At 48.9% G+C, this 15,743-nt stretch overlaps 1 protein-coding gene across 4 annotated transcripts in view; it reads right to left on the minus strand.

Annotated features, from left to right (window-relative positions):
• Positions 1–12,370, minus strand: part of DOCK7 (dedicator of cytokinesis 7) — a 100,127-nt gene extending 87,757 nt beyond the window's left edge. For all 4 annotated transcript variants that reach the window (XM_086753098.1, XM_086753097.1, XM_086753100.1 and 1 more), the window contains exons 1-2: positions 12,296–12,370; positions 2,484–2,589 (exon numbers count right to left, since the gene is read on the minus strand). In XM_086753098.1, coding sequence (XP_086609224.1) covers positions 2,484–2,589; positions 12,296–12,333 — 144 coding nt within the window. In that variant the 5' untranslated portion in view covers positions 12,334–12,370. The remainder of the gene's footprint in view (positions 1–2,483; positions 2,590–12,295) is intronic.
• Between the last annotated feature and the right edge of the window lie 3,373 nt (positions 12,371–15,743).

The raw sequence follows: 15,743 nt of genomic DNA on the forward strand, positions 1-15,743 counted from the left end.
TGTATCACCATTAAAAGCCCTCCAGTTCCATGCTGCACGCTCAACAGTGCAACTTGCTGCCATTGTGGAGATGCTCACATGAAACTCAACTGCATTATTAAAATAACCATACATTTTAGCATAAATTTCCTATTTAAACCCATCCTACATGCCCTCCTCTAGGCTTTCAAACCAGTATGGCTACACAAAACTGCCGTGCAGATTCAGAGTCTTCTCTGTGGAAGTGTAACGACACACAAACTCCTGAACTTTTCCAAGCAAATAGCTAGTTCAGCTTCACAGCAGCAATGCTTTCTCTCGGCATAATGTTTGTTATCAAACCAGGACAGGCAGGCAGAGCAGATTCTGACGGATGCCTAAAGGAGAGAAATTAACCCAAAATTCAGTACAAGCAAACCTCTGTCATGGTACACAGCCTCAGGATACAGACTCATGACTTAACTAAATGTACTTTTCCTACAGACTATCTCCTGCAAACAATCACTCCATGTTAATCATGCTTCTGAAGAGCATCCCTGCTCAGCACAGAATTTAATGTGACAAACTAGGAGCTAATCACATCAACCATCACACAATGCAGTTTGATAGGAAAGGCTCTGAGCCTGCCTCCAGTTAGCATGACCTTTTCCAGGATTTTTACAGATTCTTGCATATATTTACTAGAAAACACAACAGCAACAGGATAATGAGAGATGTAAGAATTGAAGACAGGGCTGACAATAGTGTGACCGACAAATCTGATCCTGCATTAAGAATTACCCACGCAGATCGACAGGACTGAAGCATGCACACTTTGATGATGGCAGAATGGAAAAACCTTAGAGATAGGAAGAAAAAGTGGAAGAGAGAATTCAGAGCGAAAGGAGGTGATACAAGGAAAAACAGTTATCAGAAATTCGGCTGGCTGAGAAACAGCTTGGAGAGGTACACAAAAGAAATCCTGCTTTGCAAAAGCAATGGGGAGTAAAAGGACAACTGAGCCAGCTTGGTCCAAGATGAAATCACAGGCGAGACAAGCAAGGCACAGCAGCTTGTGGATGGACATCTAACGGGTCCTTCAGAAGCAGGGGTCTGTTCCTCAGCTATCCTTTGCTGCAGGGAGGTGGATTCAATGACCCCGAGCGCCGCTAACAGCAGGGGTCCCTCCCTATTACCTAATACTGGATTATGCAAAAGACCATACAGAACTGCCAAGTCAGGGCTTTGCATTATCATTCCACACCCCTACGGAGATTGCTGCGATAAAGCATTAGCCCTGGACACACCGCTCTCATTAACCCCTCCTCCTTCGTGCTCACTCACCCTGAAGGCTGGGCACACAGCTGACAAAGCCAGCCTTCTGGTCTCCTTGTACTCACACAGCAGATACAGAGGGAAATGACAGGAATTCCAGCCCTCTCCAATCCCCAGTGACTCTGGCACAGCCAGATCTCCTTAAAGATGAGCTTTCGGCCTGCAGCGAAGTAATTCTTCTAAGCTAGGGGTCAACTTACTCTTGGAGATCCCTTTTGAGATTACACTAGCTCCAAGGATGTATTTGTGCTCTGTATGAGAAAGCTTTAACACATCACGTTGGACACGGAGCTGTACATGAACTCAGGAAACTCTACAGGACCCTACTCCAAAACAAGAGAACTCTTGTAAACTCAGAACACTTGTACAGACTATCAAATTCAGGGCACACTTCCAGTTCTGCCTGACCTAATCAACCCTCTGAAGAAAACAAGATGCTATAATATTTGTTTTATAAGTTGACTGCTGCAAAAGCAACTGCTATGACCCGAAGCAATAACCCAAATCAAAGGAACAGTTCCAAAAATACAGCTCTAGCCTGAGAAAGTTTGCTGCACTCTTGAAATTTATACTTCCACACTGAATAAATTTTGAAGGTTATTGGTAGGCCATGCAAGAAAATCTGACTTCAGAGAGGATGATTCTGACAGCATGGCCTACATTTCAGCCACTCCTGAAAGTGGACTGTAAACTTGTAAGTAAACACACATTCCTGAGGAGTAACCCCATTCAGCTTTCACAATAATATTTAAAATACCTCTGAAGAGCAGATCAGCTCTGTAACAGCCACTGTGGTCCCACTCAAGAGTGACAAGAAACACGAGAGAATGGCTATGTGAAGTGAGCTTGCACTGAGCTCTTCATGGGGAGAACCACACGCGCACGTGGAATTCAATGCCAAGTCCAGGCTGTTCTGGGATAAAACAACTAAGATCCAGTCAAGGGAGTCCCTGTGTCCTACAAAGATTCTGCAGAAACACAAAGTTCCAGCCATGCCAACTGACTGATTTGCAGGATAGAGACCTCCAAAATTAGCGGGTTTTGCGTGGAATTACTTTCCCCAGCGTTACCAGTGCTGCTTACCTCAACAAGCTGTCGGCATGGGAACGAGCACCGTAATTTCTTTCCGAATGGTAATTAAAATAACTATGCACACCTTCTTCACTCTTCACGTTCTGAGTATTACTTACAGTTGTATGATGGGAGACGCTGCCTCCAATATTGAGGTTTTTGAGCAGCTGGGGAGACCCTCCATACTGTCCTGAGATCTGCTTCCTGACTTCCGCAGCTACAGTTCTGAAACGAGACAGGGACAACGTCATCTCTGTGACAGAATTACAACGAGGACGATATATCAAACATAATTTACACTGCTGGTGGAATGAAACCAAATACTTTGTGCACTGGTTGGAATAAAAGCGTCACTGGTCGGTGAGACCAGACCTTCTATATTAAAATGCCAGAGAATCACAAAATTCTCGCAAGGCTGCACATTCTTAACAGCGATTACCATTTTCTTCCTTTTGTGAACTGCTCTTTCGTGCACGTTTGTGGCAATAAAATGCACGTGACACTGAGCACAAACAAATTTCTTCCCAGCAGGCTCTTTCCAGTTCTTTCCAAGGAAAGCTCTCCTCCAGCGCCCTCCGCACCCCTCAGCAGTTCCAAGCCTGGGCTCACGTCTGCTGCTGTGCTCTGCTCTCTCATTTTCATCCCTTCCCTATTTTTGGGTTTTGCAGTCACAGAGATGAGGGCCAGCAGACACTTTCCACCCAACAGCCAGTCCCCTCCGGGCTTTTTCATTTTCCCCAATAAGCCATGTTGTCACCGGTGAGCTTGAAAACACAACAGGGAGGTAAATCCACCAAGGGAACATCTCAGCAAAGGAGGGAATTGCCTCATCAGGGGGGAACTGTCGATAATCAAGGACTGTCTGAACAGCCAGCCATGGGTCAGGCCCTAACACAACCATCCATAGTGCTCCACCTCGCAACCCCGCTCCCCTCGGCAGTAGAACTGGGACAGCCAAGTTGTTGAGTACGGTGGAAATGGTTTTGTTTCAAAAGCAAACCAAAAGCCCAGATTCTTTCCATTAAAAAAACATTTTGCTGAAAAGCTGCTGACTACTCTGGCCTACAGGACCTCACCAACACGAGAGCGCTCTTCTCCAGGAGTCAGTGACCAATTCATTGGTGACAAACCCGCTCCCAACTGTCATTCACCACATCGCAGCACCGCAGTTCGCTGTCTCCCAGAACCAAGTCCCAGACCCAAAGAGACGCCAACCAGTGCGTAAGACAGACGAAGAGGCTGCAAGGACATGGGTGACATTTTTCCTGCTGTATCAGCGATCTTTGTGCAAACAGCGTCACGGCTAACGGACTTGCTCCTGATCACGCTCAGGGGAACGCACTGTGTACCAGCATGGTGCACGAGCTGCTAAAATCCTGTCAAGTAAAGATGGTTAAACCTCCCCTGAGCAAAACCTTGATATCAGGGTGGGCTCCTAACTTCAGGACTGCTGTGGCAGTGAACGCTGGTGGGCAGGAATGGGGGCAGGTGGAGACAACCGATGTCAATGGAAGAGAAGGGAACTCTAAAAGGGAACTAGCTGGGACAACCGGTCCTACATGGGGAGCAGATGTTTCCTCAGGACAGATGATGGGAGTAAGATTAGCTAGAGGAAGCATTATTTTGTCCTTTTAAAAAGTGGACTGCAGAAGGAAAATAAAAAAAATAAATTATGTATTCTGGCTGCAAGAAGTCATTTGCTTCATATTTGCCTTTATCCACAGGAGACTGTTTTCACATCTGGAGGGTGGCTTCTGAAAGCAGACCAAACAGCTCCTGCTGGGGACGGAGAACATCCCAGCTGCCCGATCGCCCTCGGAAAAACCACCTTCCCTGCTCCCACCACGCGCACGCATGCACACACAGACACACACACACGTGAGAACAAACCACGCGTGCTGCTGGCATTTATAGGAAAATTTGGAATGTATTAAAATGGCTGCTTGAAATGGAAAACACTACACATCTGTGGCTGATGAGATTTAAAAGCTTCCCCCTGGGTTGCAGACGGTCTCTGCTTTAAACCCAATCTCTTACTCGGTGCCTTTTTTGTGTAACTCCAGTGATAGGCAGAAGAGAGCCCTTCACCGCATGGCTGGCAGGAAGAATCAGAACCCATATTTCGCAATGCAGCACAACCCAGGAAAAAAAGTAAAAATTTTTCCCCATTTTCAAGAGACATACATTGTTGCCGGATGGAAAGTATAACCAGAGGAGGAAACCTGTTCTCAGCTGTGAAACCACAGCCGATGCCGAGCCACGTCACTCAGCGCTGCTCCTCCTGCATGCAGTGGCTCTTTATGAACCCGAAACATGCTTTGTGGTAGACTCCAGAGGGGTTCTCAGTCCTTTCTTCTTCTGCAGTGGCTGGAGCACAGCCTGTCAACACACCCTTAACTCCAACTTTACCCCAACTTGAAGCAGAAGCAAGCTCGGCTGCAATTGTAGCGTTGCTTAGGGGCACTACGAGTCCGCACGGATGGTATGACACTGCCCAACATCATCCCCACTGAAAAGGTCATTTGATGCAACAGGGGAAGAAATATGGTAAAACAAAAGGGTGGCACTGATCAGCACGGCTTCTGACCACGTAAATCGATGGCTGCTCCATGCTGTAATAATCTCACTGGATATTAAAAATTCCCCTGAAGCACAATCACAGAAAGTCAGAACTGAACAACCTCCAATGGGTTTGACCAAGTCACTACTTTCAAGTCGTAAGTGGTCCTACCTCTCAAGCTGTCACAATTAGCAAACAAACCTCTTCCCACATGAAGTAACTGGCTACTGTCTAAACCTCGAAATTCCCGAGTGGAGTCTGCAGGACTCACTACCACTTACTCCAAGCCTGCAGTCTAACGCACAGCTCCTGTTGGCTACCTGTCTGTATCCCTGCATTCACAAACATAGCGAACACCATTTCTCCTACTGGAAGGCATCACGCTTCTGACATTTAAAGACCAACTTTTAACGTAATCTGATCACCAAGTGTATTTATGGGTAATCTATACCCATTTGGTTTTGTGCCAACATCATCAGTGAGGTTCAATAGCCCTCCTCCCACTCCTTCCTACTTGCAAGGTATTCACAAAAATGAGTCATACCCTCTCCCAGCCTTCCTTCCACAAGGCTAAGCCAGGTCACAGAATCACAGACCGGTTTGGGTTGGAAGGGACATTCGACAAGGAGCAGGGACATCTCCAACCAGACCAGGTTGCTCAGAGTCTTGCCCAACCTGGCCTTGATGGGGCATCCACCACCTCTCTGGGCAACCTGTTCCAGCATTTCACCACCCTCACTGTAAAAAAAAAAAAATATCAGATCCTGCAATAGACTTTCTGCTCCCTTCATCACCCTGATGACTCTCCTCCACGTTTGTTCCAGCTGGCGATCACGCCTTTTAACACAGTGTGCTTCATGCTGGTCATTTACTCCAGAGAAGGCCTGACCAGAGCTCTGCAGAACAAAATGAGTATTTTCCTATTGAGAAGATACCTCAGCTGACTACTTTTAGGACTGCTTTCTCACTGCTTCATCACAGAGGTTCACAGTTTCCCTAAAAATGATAATACAATTGCCTTCTCCTTCTTCATTTCCAAAAGCAGTCTGTCCATGACAAATGCCATCTATTCACGACGGAACCAGTAAGTTCATGCTATATTATAACCCTGAACACTATTTCTAACTAGAAGCTATGCTTCCTAAATCAGCTTAGGTTAAAAAGTGCACTACACCAAACCCAACCAGAAAAGAGAAATAAATAGCAAAATAGTCTCTAAATGAAAAGGAAAAAAAAAACCCATTTGGCAGAAGAGACATTAAAGCTCTTGATAATGAAAAGGGCAAATAAAAAATTGCCTCTTTAATAACTACCTTATGCTCAACATGTAACCTGGGACCCTCAGACAAACATTCCAGTTAATTACAGCCCGCAGCCTCCTGAATATCTATCTTTAAAGTACATCTTCCCTAGTCACTTCCTTTCCGACCTTCTTCACTGGTTAATTATTGTGTGTGCATGTGGTTCATACAGGAAAAAAAAAAAAAATACAGACAAAGGAGAGGAAAAAAAGTCCCCTTGGAACTGGCTTCTGAAGAAAAACAAGACTGGCCATTCTCAAAACACTCTGAGCCGCAAATAACAAAATGAAACCATTTATTTGCACTTCCATGTTTCTTTACTAGACATAAAAATAATTTCTGTTTCTATGTGGCCTACTGGTCAAAACTAAAAATTGTTCCTTTTTTTTTTCCTTTATCTTAAGCTGCATACTGGGAATATCAGTTCTTCTTTTTGCCTTCCCAAGAAAAGGCTCCCCAGGACCTGTCCAGTTACTCCAAGCAAGGTTAAGAACTCTCCCCTTTCCCAGAAAAGATGGGTCAGGAGACAGTCACCGAGACCGTCTGCTGCAGCGATTTGAGGAAGTCTCTCTTTTCCACAGCCCTCCTCATTTTGAAAGTGCAATGCAAATTGTTTGTTTCTCCTCATCCCGCTAATTGCAAAACTGTTACTCGCGCCTGCTCTTCATCTTGTGCGTCACCTGCAGCGACTCTACAGTCAGCAAGCCTTTGCCTCTCGAGAAAGACAGCCTGGTACAGTGAGGCATCTGCGCCAATCCACAGCAAAGCTGGCTGTTCTCCCTCAGCAGCAGAGAAAACTGTATTTACATAGTTTACTGTTTAAAGTGAAAGCATCCCCTTTGTTCAGCCAGCTCTCTTGCGTCCAACTCCGCACGTGGCTGGAGGCATCTACCCTGCTTCAGTCACTACGCTTGGGTCTGAATCCCCAAAGCTGAACGGCACTGGCCAGTGGCGTCTGTCTTGCCGCCGCAGTTGGGATGACCTGTCCCTCTGTCCTACGTGCTCTGCCCGGGCTCTCCTGCCTGCCGAAGTCCCGGCTCCATCCAGGCTGGAACCACGGCGTGAGTCACCAGGTATGCGTCGCGGTGGATGAGGGAGCCTGCTCCAGGGAGAGCTCCGGCCGTGAGCTACCCTGAGCATTCAGCCATGCCGGGGATGCAGCCTTCCTCCTAAACCCAAGGTCCCACTTCCTTCGGAGTGAACTGCTTCCCCTTTGAGTGAAATGGGTTGGATTTACAACCTGAAGCTGCGGAAATATCCAGCTTGATCCTGACTGCTGCGGGGTAAGTGTGGGTTCTCAACACAGAAGATGAGCAACAGCATGTTCCCTTTTTCCTTCCCGTTGATTAAAACGGAAAACACCATACACTGCTGCCCGTGGTGCTCTTCTGATAATATGTGATTATTAAGGCTGAAAGCGTCACCCCCAGGCTCCAGCGGAGGGAGTGAGCTCCCAAGATGCCTTACTGTGAAAATCCCCACAGGACTGGATTCTTCAGGAGAGATCAAAGTCACGTCCCATGTTAAAAAAACCCAACCAAACAAGGAGGCCTTGTACAAAGAAGCAGCTTCGTAGCAGAGCCCTGGAGATGAACGTTCTCGCTGCCTTCTCGCTTGCTTTGAGCAGTCAGGGATTTTTTTAGGCTCCCCAGGGCGCTGGCGACTCCTGCACAAGGCATCCACAACGGCGGAACACGGACAGACAACATGACTTTTGGAGAACAGGAAAAAGCTGCTCTGAAGCTTCTGTTAAAAATACTCTCCCACTATCCATGACAGTGTTTTGACAATGCAAATGGCATCTGGATGTGGGAAGGGAATAAACTGCGATGAATACCCTGCTGCGACCACTACATCTTGGGCCTGATTCAGCGCTCGTGGAAGCCAGGGACAGCTTTGCTATCAGTTTCAGTAGATGCAGGCTTCACACCATCCCCGTTTACCCTGAGGCAGGGCAAAGGCGGCTGTCAGTCTCCCTGACACATCATTCAGGGAATGTAAAACGGCTCTAAATGAACACAAATGTAAATTTAGTCTTCCAAAGTCACCTTTTACAGCACCCCATCAGTGTAAAGGGAGTTTCAGCAGAAATAAGATGCTAGCTCTGAATGTAGTGAACAGAAGTGTTTTCCCCTCAATTCAAAACCACAAAGACAAGCAGCTGTGATTACTCCAGAAATCTGTTGTATATCAACACAGGAGCCCTGGATGATGGGGAATTTCCAAATCACTGAATATCTGACAGCAGGATCACCCCCTCTCAGCCAGGACTTTGCCAATGATACCCAAGCCCCGGATGGCAGCATCTCATGGCACCGTGAGGTTCCCATTCACATGGAAGCAACTCAGGAGAAGGGACTGGACCAATGAGGCTGAAAACAATTTTCTCCAGACTTCATCGAGAGCTAGGGACAGGAAAACTGAAAATTCTCAGCAAGAGAATAAAGACCATGGGTAAAAAGCACACATTGGGCTTTGCATGAGACTGAAATGCCTAGCAAAACAGAGAGTAAAGCAGGTATCTTATTCCAGGTCAGAAGGATCCTCTTTAACTACCAGAGAAGTAAAACAGCAAAACTCTTTCCAAGGAAAGACACCTTCAAAGTGGCACAATGAAAGAAGCAGTTCTGGATTCCCTAGAAAACCTGATCTCAGGAAATTTCAAGAGCTGTGACAGGGCACTGAAACAGGGGCCCACACGAAAGGCTACAGCACTTTGCCTGAACTGTGTATGTTGTATGATTTTAAAGGGTGATTTGTTTCTTTTTCTGTATGTGAACTCTGGCAAAACCTTCCTGTCTCTTCCTCTGCCTGCCCCTGGGAAGACTGGAGTCAACACGTTTCGATTACCGGGACATTCAGGAACCCAGAACTGACCTTCTTTGTGGTGGGGCTTCCACATCCCATTCCTCTGCCAAGTGACTCCATACCCAGAAAATGTACTGGGATACTGCAACTGGGAATCTGAAGAGCACAGAGGTAAGGGGTGAGTGCTCGCTGGGGACAGCACAGCACAACCTCAGAAGGGCCAGACCACGGCTTGGTTGGTACCGAACACCCAGCCCCGCTGAGAGGGAACAGGCAGCTTAGCGGGTTCCTCAAAAACAATGTATTGACCGTTTGGGGGTTTTTTATTGAGGCATCTTAATGAGCGAACCTCATCTGCGCCGGTGCAGATCCTGCCTTCCGCTAACTCTCCCCTAGCCCCCCAAACACCACATGAGCTGAACAGGGGTACTAAATAGAAGGATGCCTGTTCTCACACTGACATGGAAACCAGAGCTACAGAAGTACCATGATGCTGCAGAAGGACATGTTCCAGTATCAGTAATAAACCTGTTACTAAGTTGTCTATTTCCAATTAAAAATTAACAGTTTCAGGCAAGATTTCAGGTATTATTAACCTACTAGTAAGTTTAACTCAGAAGTTTCTTCTGATTGAGTCAAGAGGAATTAGTAAGCAACACGTGACGGCCAAAGTTCAGGCTAAACATCTGTCCTAGTTTGAAGCCTTCCAACAACAAGGCAGCATGACCTAGTCAGAAAGATATCCTCTAACAGCCAGTCTTTAAAAGATATTTTGAAACTGCTGTAGCAGTCACTGATAGATGCTATCCCCAATATTTAAAGATTCCAGTAGCAATAAACAGACACCGCCTGGCACTGGAGTTCTGCGTACACCCTTGAGGTGCACCGCACCGGCTGAAGAAAGCACAGGCGGTAAACCGGGGCTATGAAGACCACATCTGTGATCTTTTTAAGAAACAGAACGGCCAATCTCACGTTTCTTTTTCTACCACTACTGCAATAACCAGCTTAGAAGCTTGCATCTATCTGGCAGCTAGGCCTTAAAGTAACTTACCTTTGTGGATCTGAATTACATCCCATTTGAATTACATGCCATCAGGCAAACCAAGAGCAGCACGGCTGTTTCCTGTGAATATGACAAATGGTACGTCTACCTCAATGAGTAAGCCAAACCAGAGAGCAGAGTGTGAAAATGGGATGGATCTATTCTTTAAATAATGGAAATGGGGAGGGCTTCCAGAAGCGACCAACACAGCTCTTGGGACTTCTGTACGCTGCTTGTTTGAACCTCTCATCCTCTGAAAGAGTAACATTCACAGCAGCATATTCTGTGTCAGCACGGAAGGGCTACAGCTCAGTCTGGGCACCTCTGGGTACATCATCTCTTCTGCCCACAAGTTTTTGCCTTCACGTGCACTGGATGTGCAGCCCATGAACCAGGAACTTTAGATTTCTCAGAAAACAACACTACAACAAGGGAAATCCCAGAGAAAAATACATCAGTCCTATGAATAAGCGTAAAAGAAGAGAGCTGGAGATGCAACAGCCCTGCTCCTGGAGGAGCTGACCTCGTTGCAGACCACCTGGGTCCTTCTGCAGGCACAGCCTGCGCAAACAGTATGAACTCCACAAACGAACCTGACGTGTCGAAAATACCACCTCTGCCTGAACACACACACACACACCGCTGCCGTTTGGTGGGTTTGAAAACACATCGAGCGGGTCAGACCAAAAGGTACACAGAGGTGGCACACCTGTGCCACCGCCTGCTGAACTTACTGCACCAAGCTAGTGCCTGATGCGGGCAGAAACATTGTGAGCACCCACCGTGGTCACCCTAGGGCCATTTTAATTTCCTGGCAGGGCTGCAGAACTCTTGTGTTCCTACTTCTGGTACTTCTCCCTCATGTGATTATTTCTATGGCTGCAATCAAGAACCAGGAAAAATCACCTGGCAGCAAATCCAGCACTCTCCATTCTTCAGACCTTCACCTGTCAGATCTTCACCTTCAACCTCTGGCTGGTGTACATCAAAGTTTGCAGAGAACCACGAGAGAGGAGCAACATTTTCACCTGATTTTCAGATCCCAAGAGGGGTGGGACCAATGACACTTCTCTACCTCCTACCTAACCTTCTCCTTTGACCTCCCTTTTCTTTGTCCGTGACCCTTCTCCATTACAGCCTCCACAACAGCAGCTATTTGTACCTACAGCTTTCTCTTTCAAGAGCACAGAAACGATACTATTCCCACTGCTGTCCACAGCCTCCTGAACAGCACCAGCAAACCCGATGGCTCCCACTTTCACCTGGCCGCCAGTTACAGCGAGGAGAGGCACCGCTGACGCCAAAGGCCCTCTGGTCAGACCTGCAAACCGAAAAACCGTGGTTCCCACCCGGAACCGCACGCCTAACTTGGAATATAGATCGGCAGAAACTTGGTATGACCAGGTAGATTTTCCGGTAAATATTTCTCTGTTAAAATAAACAACAAACTTTGTAAATTACAGGGATGTTTAAGACTCCGAGTCTCAGATAGCTTTGCGTGTCCAAGCAGCATTAAACCGGCTGCGTACCACACGCCAAAGGCAGGGAACTATTCTCTCCATTTTGCAGGCAGCAGGGAAGCGAGCAGGCGGGTTCGCTGCTCCCAGGTACCGGCTGCGGGGTGCGGCCAGGGCTCCGGCCGCCCGGCCCCGGCCCCGGCCGAGGCGGGAAGGGAAGGGACCGCGGCTCCGGGGCCGGGAAGCACCCCCCGCGCCGCCGGCAGCGCCGGGCCGCCCATTGTGCGGCGAGCAGGGGCTGCACAGCGCCGGCCGCCCTTTGTTCACAGCCAGTGAATCAAACAGCTCTTTTCCTCTTTTTTTTTTTTTTTTTTTCTCCCCAGGGAAGCGGCACCGCACACACACGGCCGCACCCCCCCTCGCCTCCCTCCTCTCGCCCCTTTGTTGCAGACGCGGGGGGCAACCGCAACCCCGCGGCGCCGGCCTGGGCGGACCCTGCCCACCGGCCCGGCCGGGGGCTGCTCACGGCAGGCCCAACGCGGCGGCCCGGCCCGGCCCGGCCCGTCCCGTCAGCCACCCGAAGGCCGGCGGGCTCCCGCGGGCCGCGCCGGGCCCGTTCGCCCCCTGAGGGGCGCGGCGGCGGCGATCCCCCCCCCCCCCCCCGCTCCGCTCCGCGCTGGCCGGGCCCGGCAGCCCGCCCCTCCCCACAGCGGGGACCGGGACCGGGGCCGGGCGCGCCCGCCCCGCACGGCCGCGCTACCTGCTGATCTTCTGGGCGAAGGCGCGGCGCTCGGCCATGGCCGCGCTGCGGGGCTCGGCTCGGCGGGGCCGCTCCTCGGCGCTGGCGGAGCCGGGGAGCCGGGAACGGGCGCCGTAATGCTCCGCGGCGGCGCGCACTCAGGCGGCGCAGCCCGCCCTCCTCCCCCCTTCCCGCTTAGGGGCCGCTCCTCGCAGACATACGGCAGGGCCGGGCCAGGAGTGACCGGCCCCGGGGGCCGGACTGCGGACCCTCGGGGCAACCGGTCCGGGACCCGCAGCGGCCAGGCCGCCGCCGTCCCCCGGGGCTCGGACAGGCTTCGCCCGGGCATTGTTCCTGCGGTTCGGCCCGCCCTGCGCTACCGCCGTGCCGCTTTATTCCCGTTTAAAACCGGGATTGCCGCGCTGAGACGGGGCTCTCCGTCCACCATGCCCTCTGTGGGACCAACTTTTCCTTCAGGAAGGCGAAAAACCCTCCCCAGCGGTGGCTTAGAAGATGGCTGGAGTAGCGTAACAACCATCTGCCCATCCAAACAGGTCGTGACGATCAGTCTCCCCATAAATGTGTTGTATTTGAGGAGCTCATCCTAACGGGAAGAGAGGGTAGAGGGTCAGGAGTTAAAAAAAAAACTTATCTTGGGACTTCAGAGACTGCCTGCGCCTCGGACACATTCAGGCAGATAATTCAACGTTACACGACATATGCTGTGTATTAGTCTATTAATAGTAACCCAGGAAGTGCCCAAAAGCAGCGCGCGTTAATTCACCCGGTTCCATCTGTTTGCATTGTGTGAATGTTTCCAGCGCCTTGCGACTGCAATCCGAGAACACCAATTTTTTTTTCCACCAGCAGAAGCCACTGATTTCCAGCTGCGTATAATCATTCTGCTTTTCTGTTTGTATGTGTTTACACAGGGAATGTCGGGCCCAAAATCTGCAACTGTGTACGTTATGTGAGTAATCCCGCTGGAGTTAATCAGGCTCTGTGCGGATATAAAGCCCGTCCGATGTGGGTACGGCTGTGGCCCGCGACAGAAATGCGCTGTCACGCGTTACACAGATGCAGGCACGCACGGGCACACAGATGAGACACTGCGAAGCAAAGACCTATTGTGTGGCACTGAGAAAGGGCTGCTCTTCTCCAAGGGGGGGGGAGAAAATACCCCACAAACATCTGCCAAGACAGAGACTTCTGCTCTTGCCTGCACGTAGCATTGCACACGCGGTGAGTCCATCACACCGTGCGGACAGGATAAGCCAGCGAGCTATTTACCTGCTTACATCCACGTGAGTGGTGCCTGCCCCATCCCTGGCAGCGTTCAAGGCCAGGTGGACGGGGCTCTGAGCAACCTGGTCCGGTGGAAGATGTCCCTGCCCAGGGCAGGGGGTTGGAACCGGATGAGTTTTAAGGTCCCTTCCAACCCAAACCATTCTATGGTTCTACGATGTGAATAAATTCTCATAGATAGCATGTGTGCTTACAAGAACAGACCTAAGCATGTGGCATCACCAGAAATGCTTCCCCTTTCCCATCCCCCATCCCATATGGAATTTCCTTTCCAAAATGGCATCAGTTTGAGATGCCTTAAGGGAAAACGTCACTGCCTAACTCTTTTATACTGAAACTGAGAATCCTGCATTTCTGAAAAGGGAAACTCTTACTGCTGCCAGAAGGTACAAAGAGCAGTCCGGTCCCCAAAGCCCTGACATACAGAGCACAGAGTGCCCAAGGTTGATCAAGAGACTTCTTGGATTTCAAGTTTCATTTTCCCCTCCTGTCAGCTACTGTAACTGACAGAAGAACTTCATTCATTCGTGGGGTGCATAAAGTTGGCTCAGTATAACCCCCAAAAGCTACCTACAGCTTATTTAAAAGCCTTCTACAACTAGTTTGAGAGTGTGGGCTGTTTAAAGACCAAGGGTAAACTTCAAAATGCAGTAACGACACACACAACTTCAGGTCTCTGAGGAGCAAGAATGGCTTCACTTGAAACAGCCACCCACCACCCATACTGCCTGCCTCACCCTGCACGGGCATCTGAGCTGCTTCCTACATCTCCAAAGTCCACAGATTGAGGTAACTAGTTGCCAAGTTTTGATGTCGCTTCTGCTCATCTGTCAGCGCCCTGCTCTTCACTGATTTTTTTCTGCAGCTTAGAGTTTGGCCAGACGAGGTCTGGCAGACTCAATTCCAGCCAGCCGCCCACCTCTGTGCTGAAGGCGACCGACGGAAGGGCAGTTGGATGAGACGTGCCTGCACCTCAGCCGCGCCTGACAGATGCGCTCTGACATCTGAAACCGCGAGGAAGGAAAGTCTGCGCGGGGATACCAGAGGTTGAAACTGCTAGCTGCAGAAACGCATTCTGCTCTGCCACCCTTGCCAGAGAGGCCACAGCCTTGCTGGCAGAGCAGCACGGTAACTGGGAGGAATCAAGATCTAAGCTAACGCAGTAGTCTCTCCTTGGCAGTGAAGGGCCTTTGCACTAATTGTAGATCATCCCTGCAGGAGATTACAGAGCTAGAATGGAGTAGGGGACAGGATCCCACCTCTTTTTGAATGACTTGTTATTCATCTTGTTGAAGCATATAAATGCGCAGAAGTATCAACAGAGATGAAAAATGCCCCTAACTCTACCCTGTGTAATGTGGAATATATCTATGTGCAAAAAGAAAAAAAAAAAATGTATTTCAAATTCACAGATACAAAACAGATATAAAATAGATCTCTATCAAATACAGTGCGTATTGTGTTCTCTCAGATGGAGGGTATTGTTCTGCTGATACATAGGCTTTCTCACAGATAAATAAGCTTTCTCCATATAGTGGTCTAAATGTGAACAAAATCCCTCAATTCATGTAAGAGTCAACATCAACGAGTGAATTTCAGAAAAATAACAAAGATTCCTCACTACTTTTCAGATAGTAACAGCCCAGCAAAAGTCTACAAAGTCAGTGCCAGTGACTTAAAACCATGAGAGATCACTGAGGTTGGTAGAGATGTACACATGACTTAGTAAAGAGAACCAAGAGCTTCTGTAGATTGACTCTAAATTTTGCAGTGCGTGGAGCATTAACCAAAAGAAGCCAAGGAAAAAGTGAAGAAATATGAGGGGAAAAAAATGCAGTCTTTTATCATTATAAATCCAGTAATGCCAAACACTAAAATTCATGGTATCAACAAATCCTTCCTCTGTATCGCTGGCAAGTCAGTATGACGGATGTGGCGTCGCTCTGTTATTTCGAGCACTAAGGTGAGTGCTGCCACTGACAGGCACTGTGAGTCACATAACCTTTCTGCCTCTTGTCTTCTCATCTTAAAAGTGAATTAATTGAAGGGAACATTTTGTCTGAATAAACAAACTCGTGCTTTGCGAAGAGGAGAATGCGACCAGCTGGACGGAGAGACCTGTTACATGGAATTTCAGTCTGCAAAAAAAACTTCTCCAGGCATC

Source organism: Chlamydotis macqueenii, chromosome 8 (assembly GCF_036417535.1).
Source record: "Chlamydotis macqueenii isolate bChlMac1 chromosome 8, bChlMac1.mat, whole genome shotgun sequence".
NCBI classification, from domain to species: domain Eukaryota; kingdom Metazoa; phylum Chordata; class Aves; order Otidiformes; family Otididae; genus Chlamydotis; species Chlamydotis macqueenii.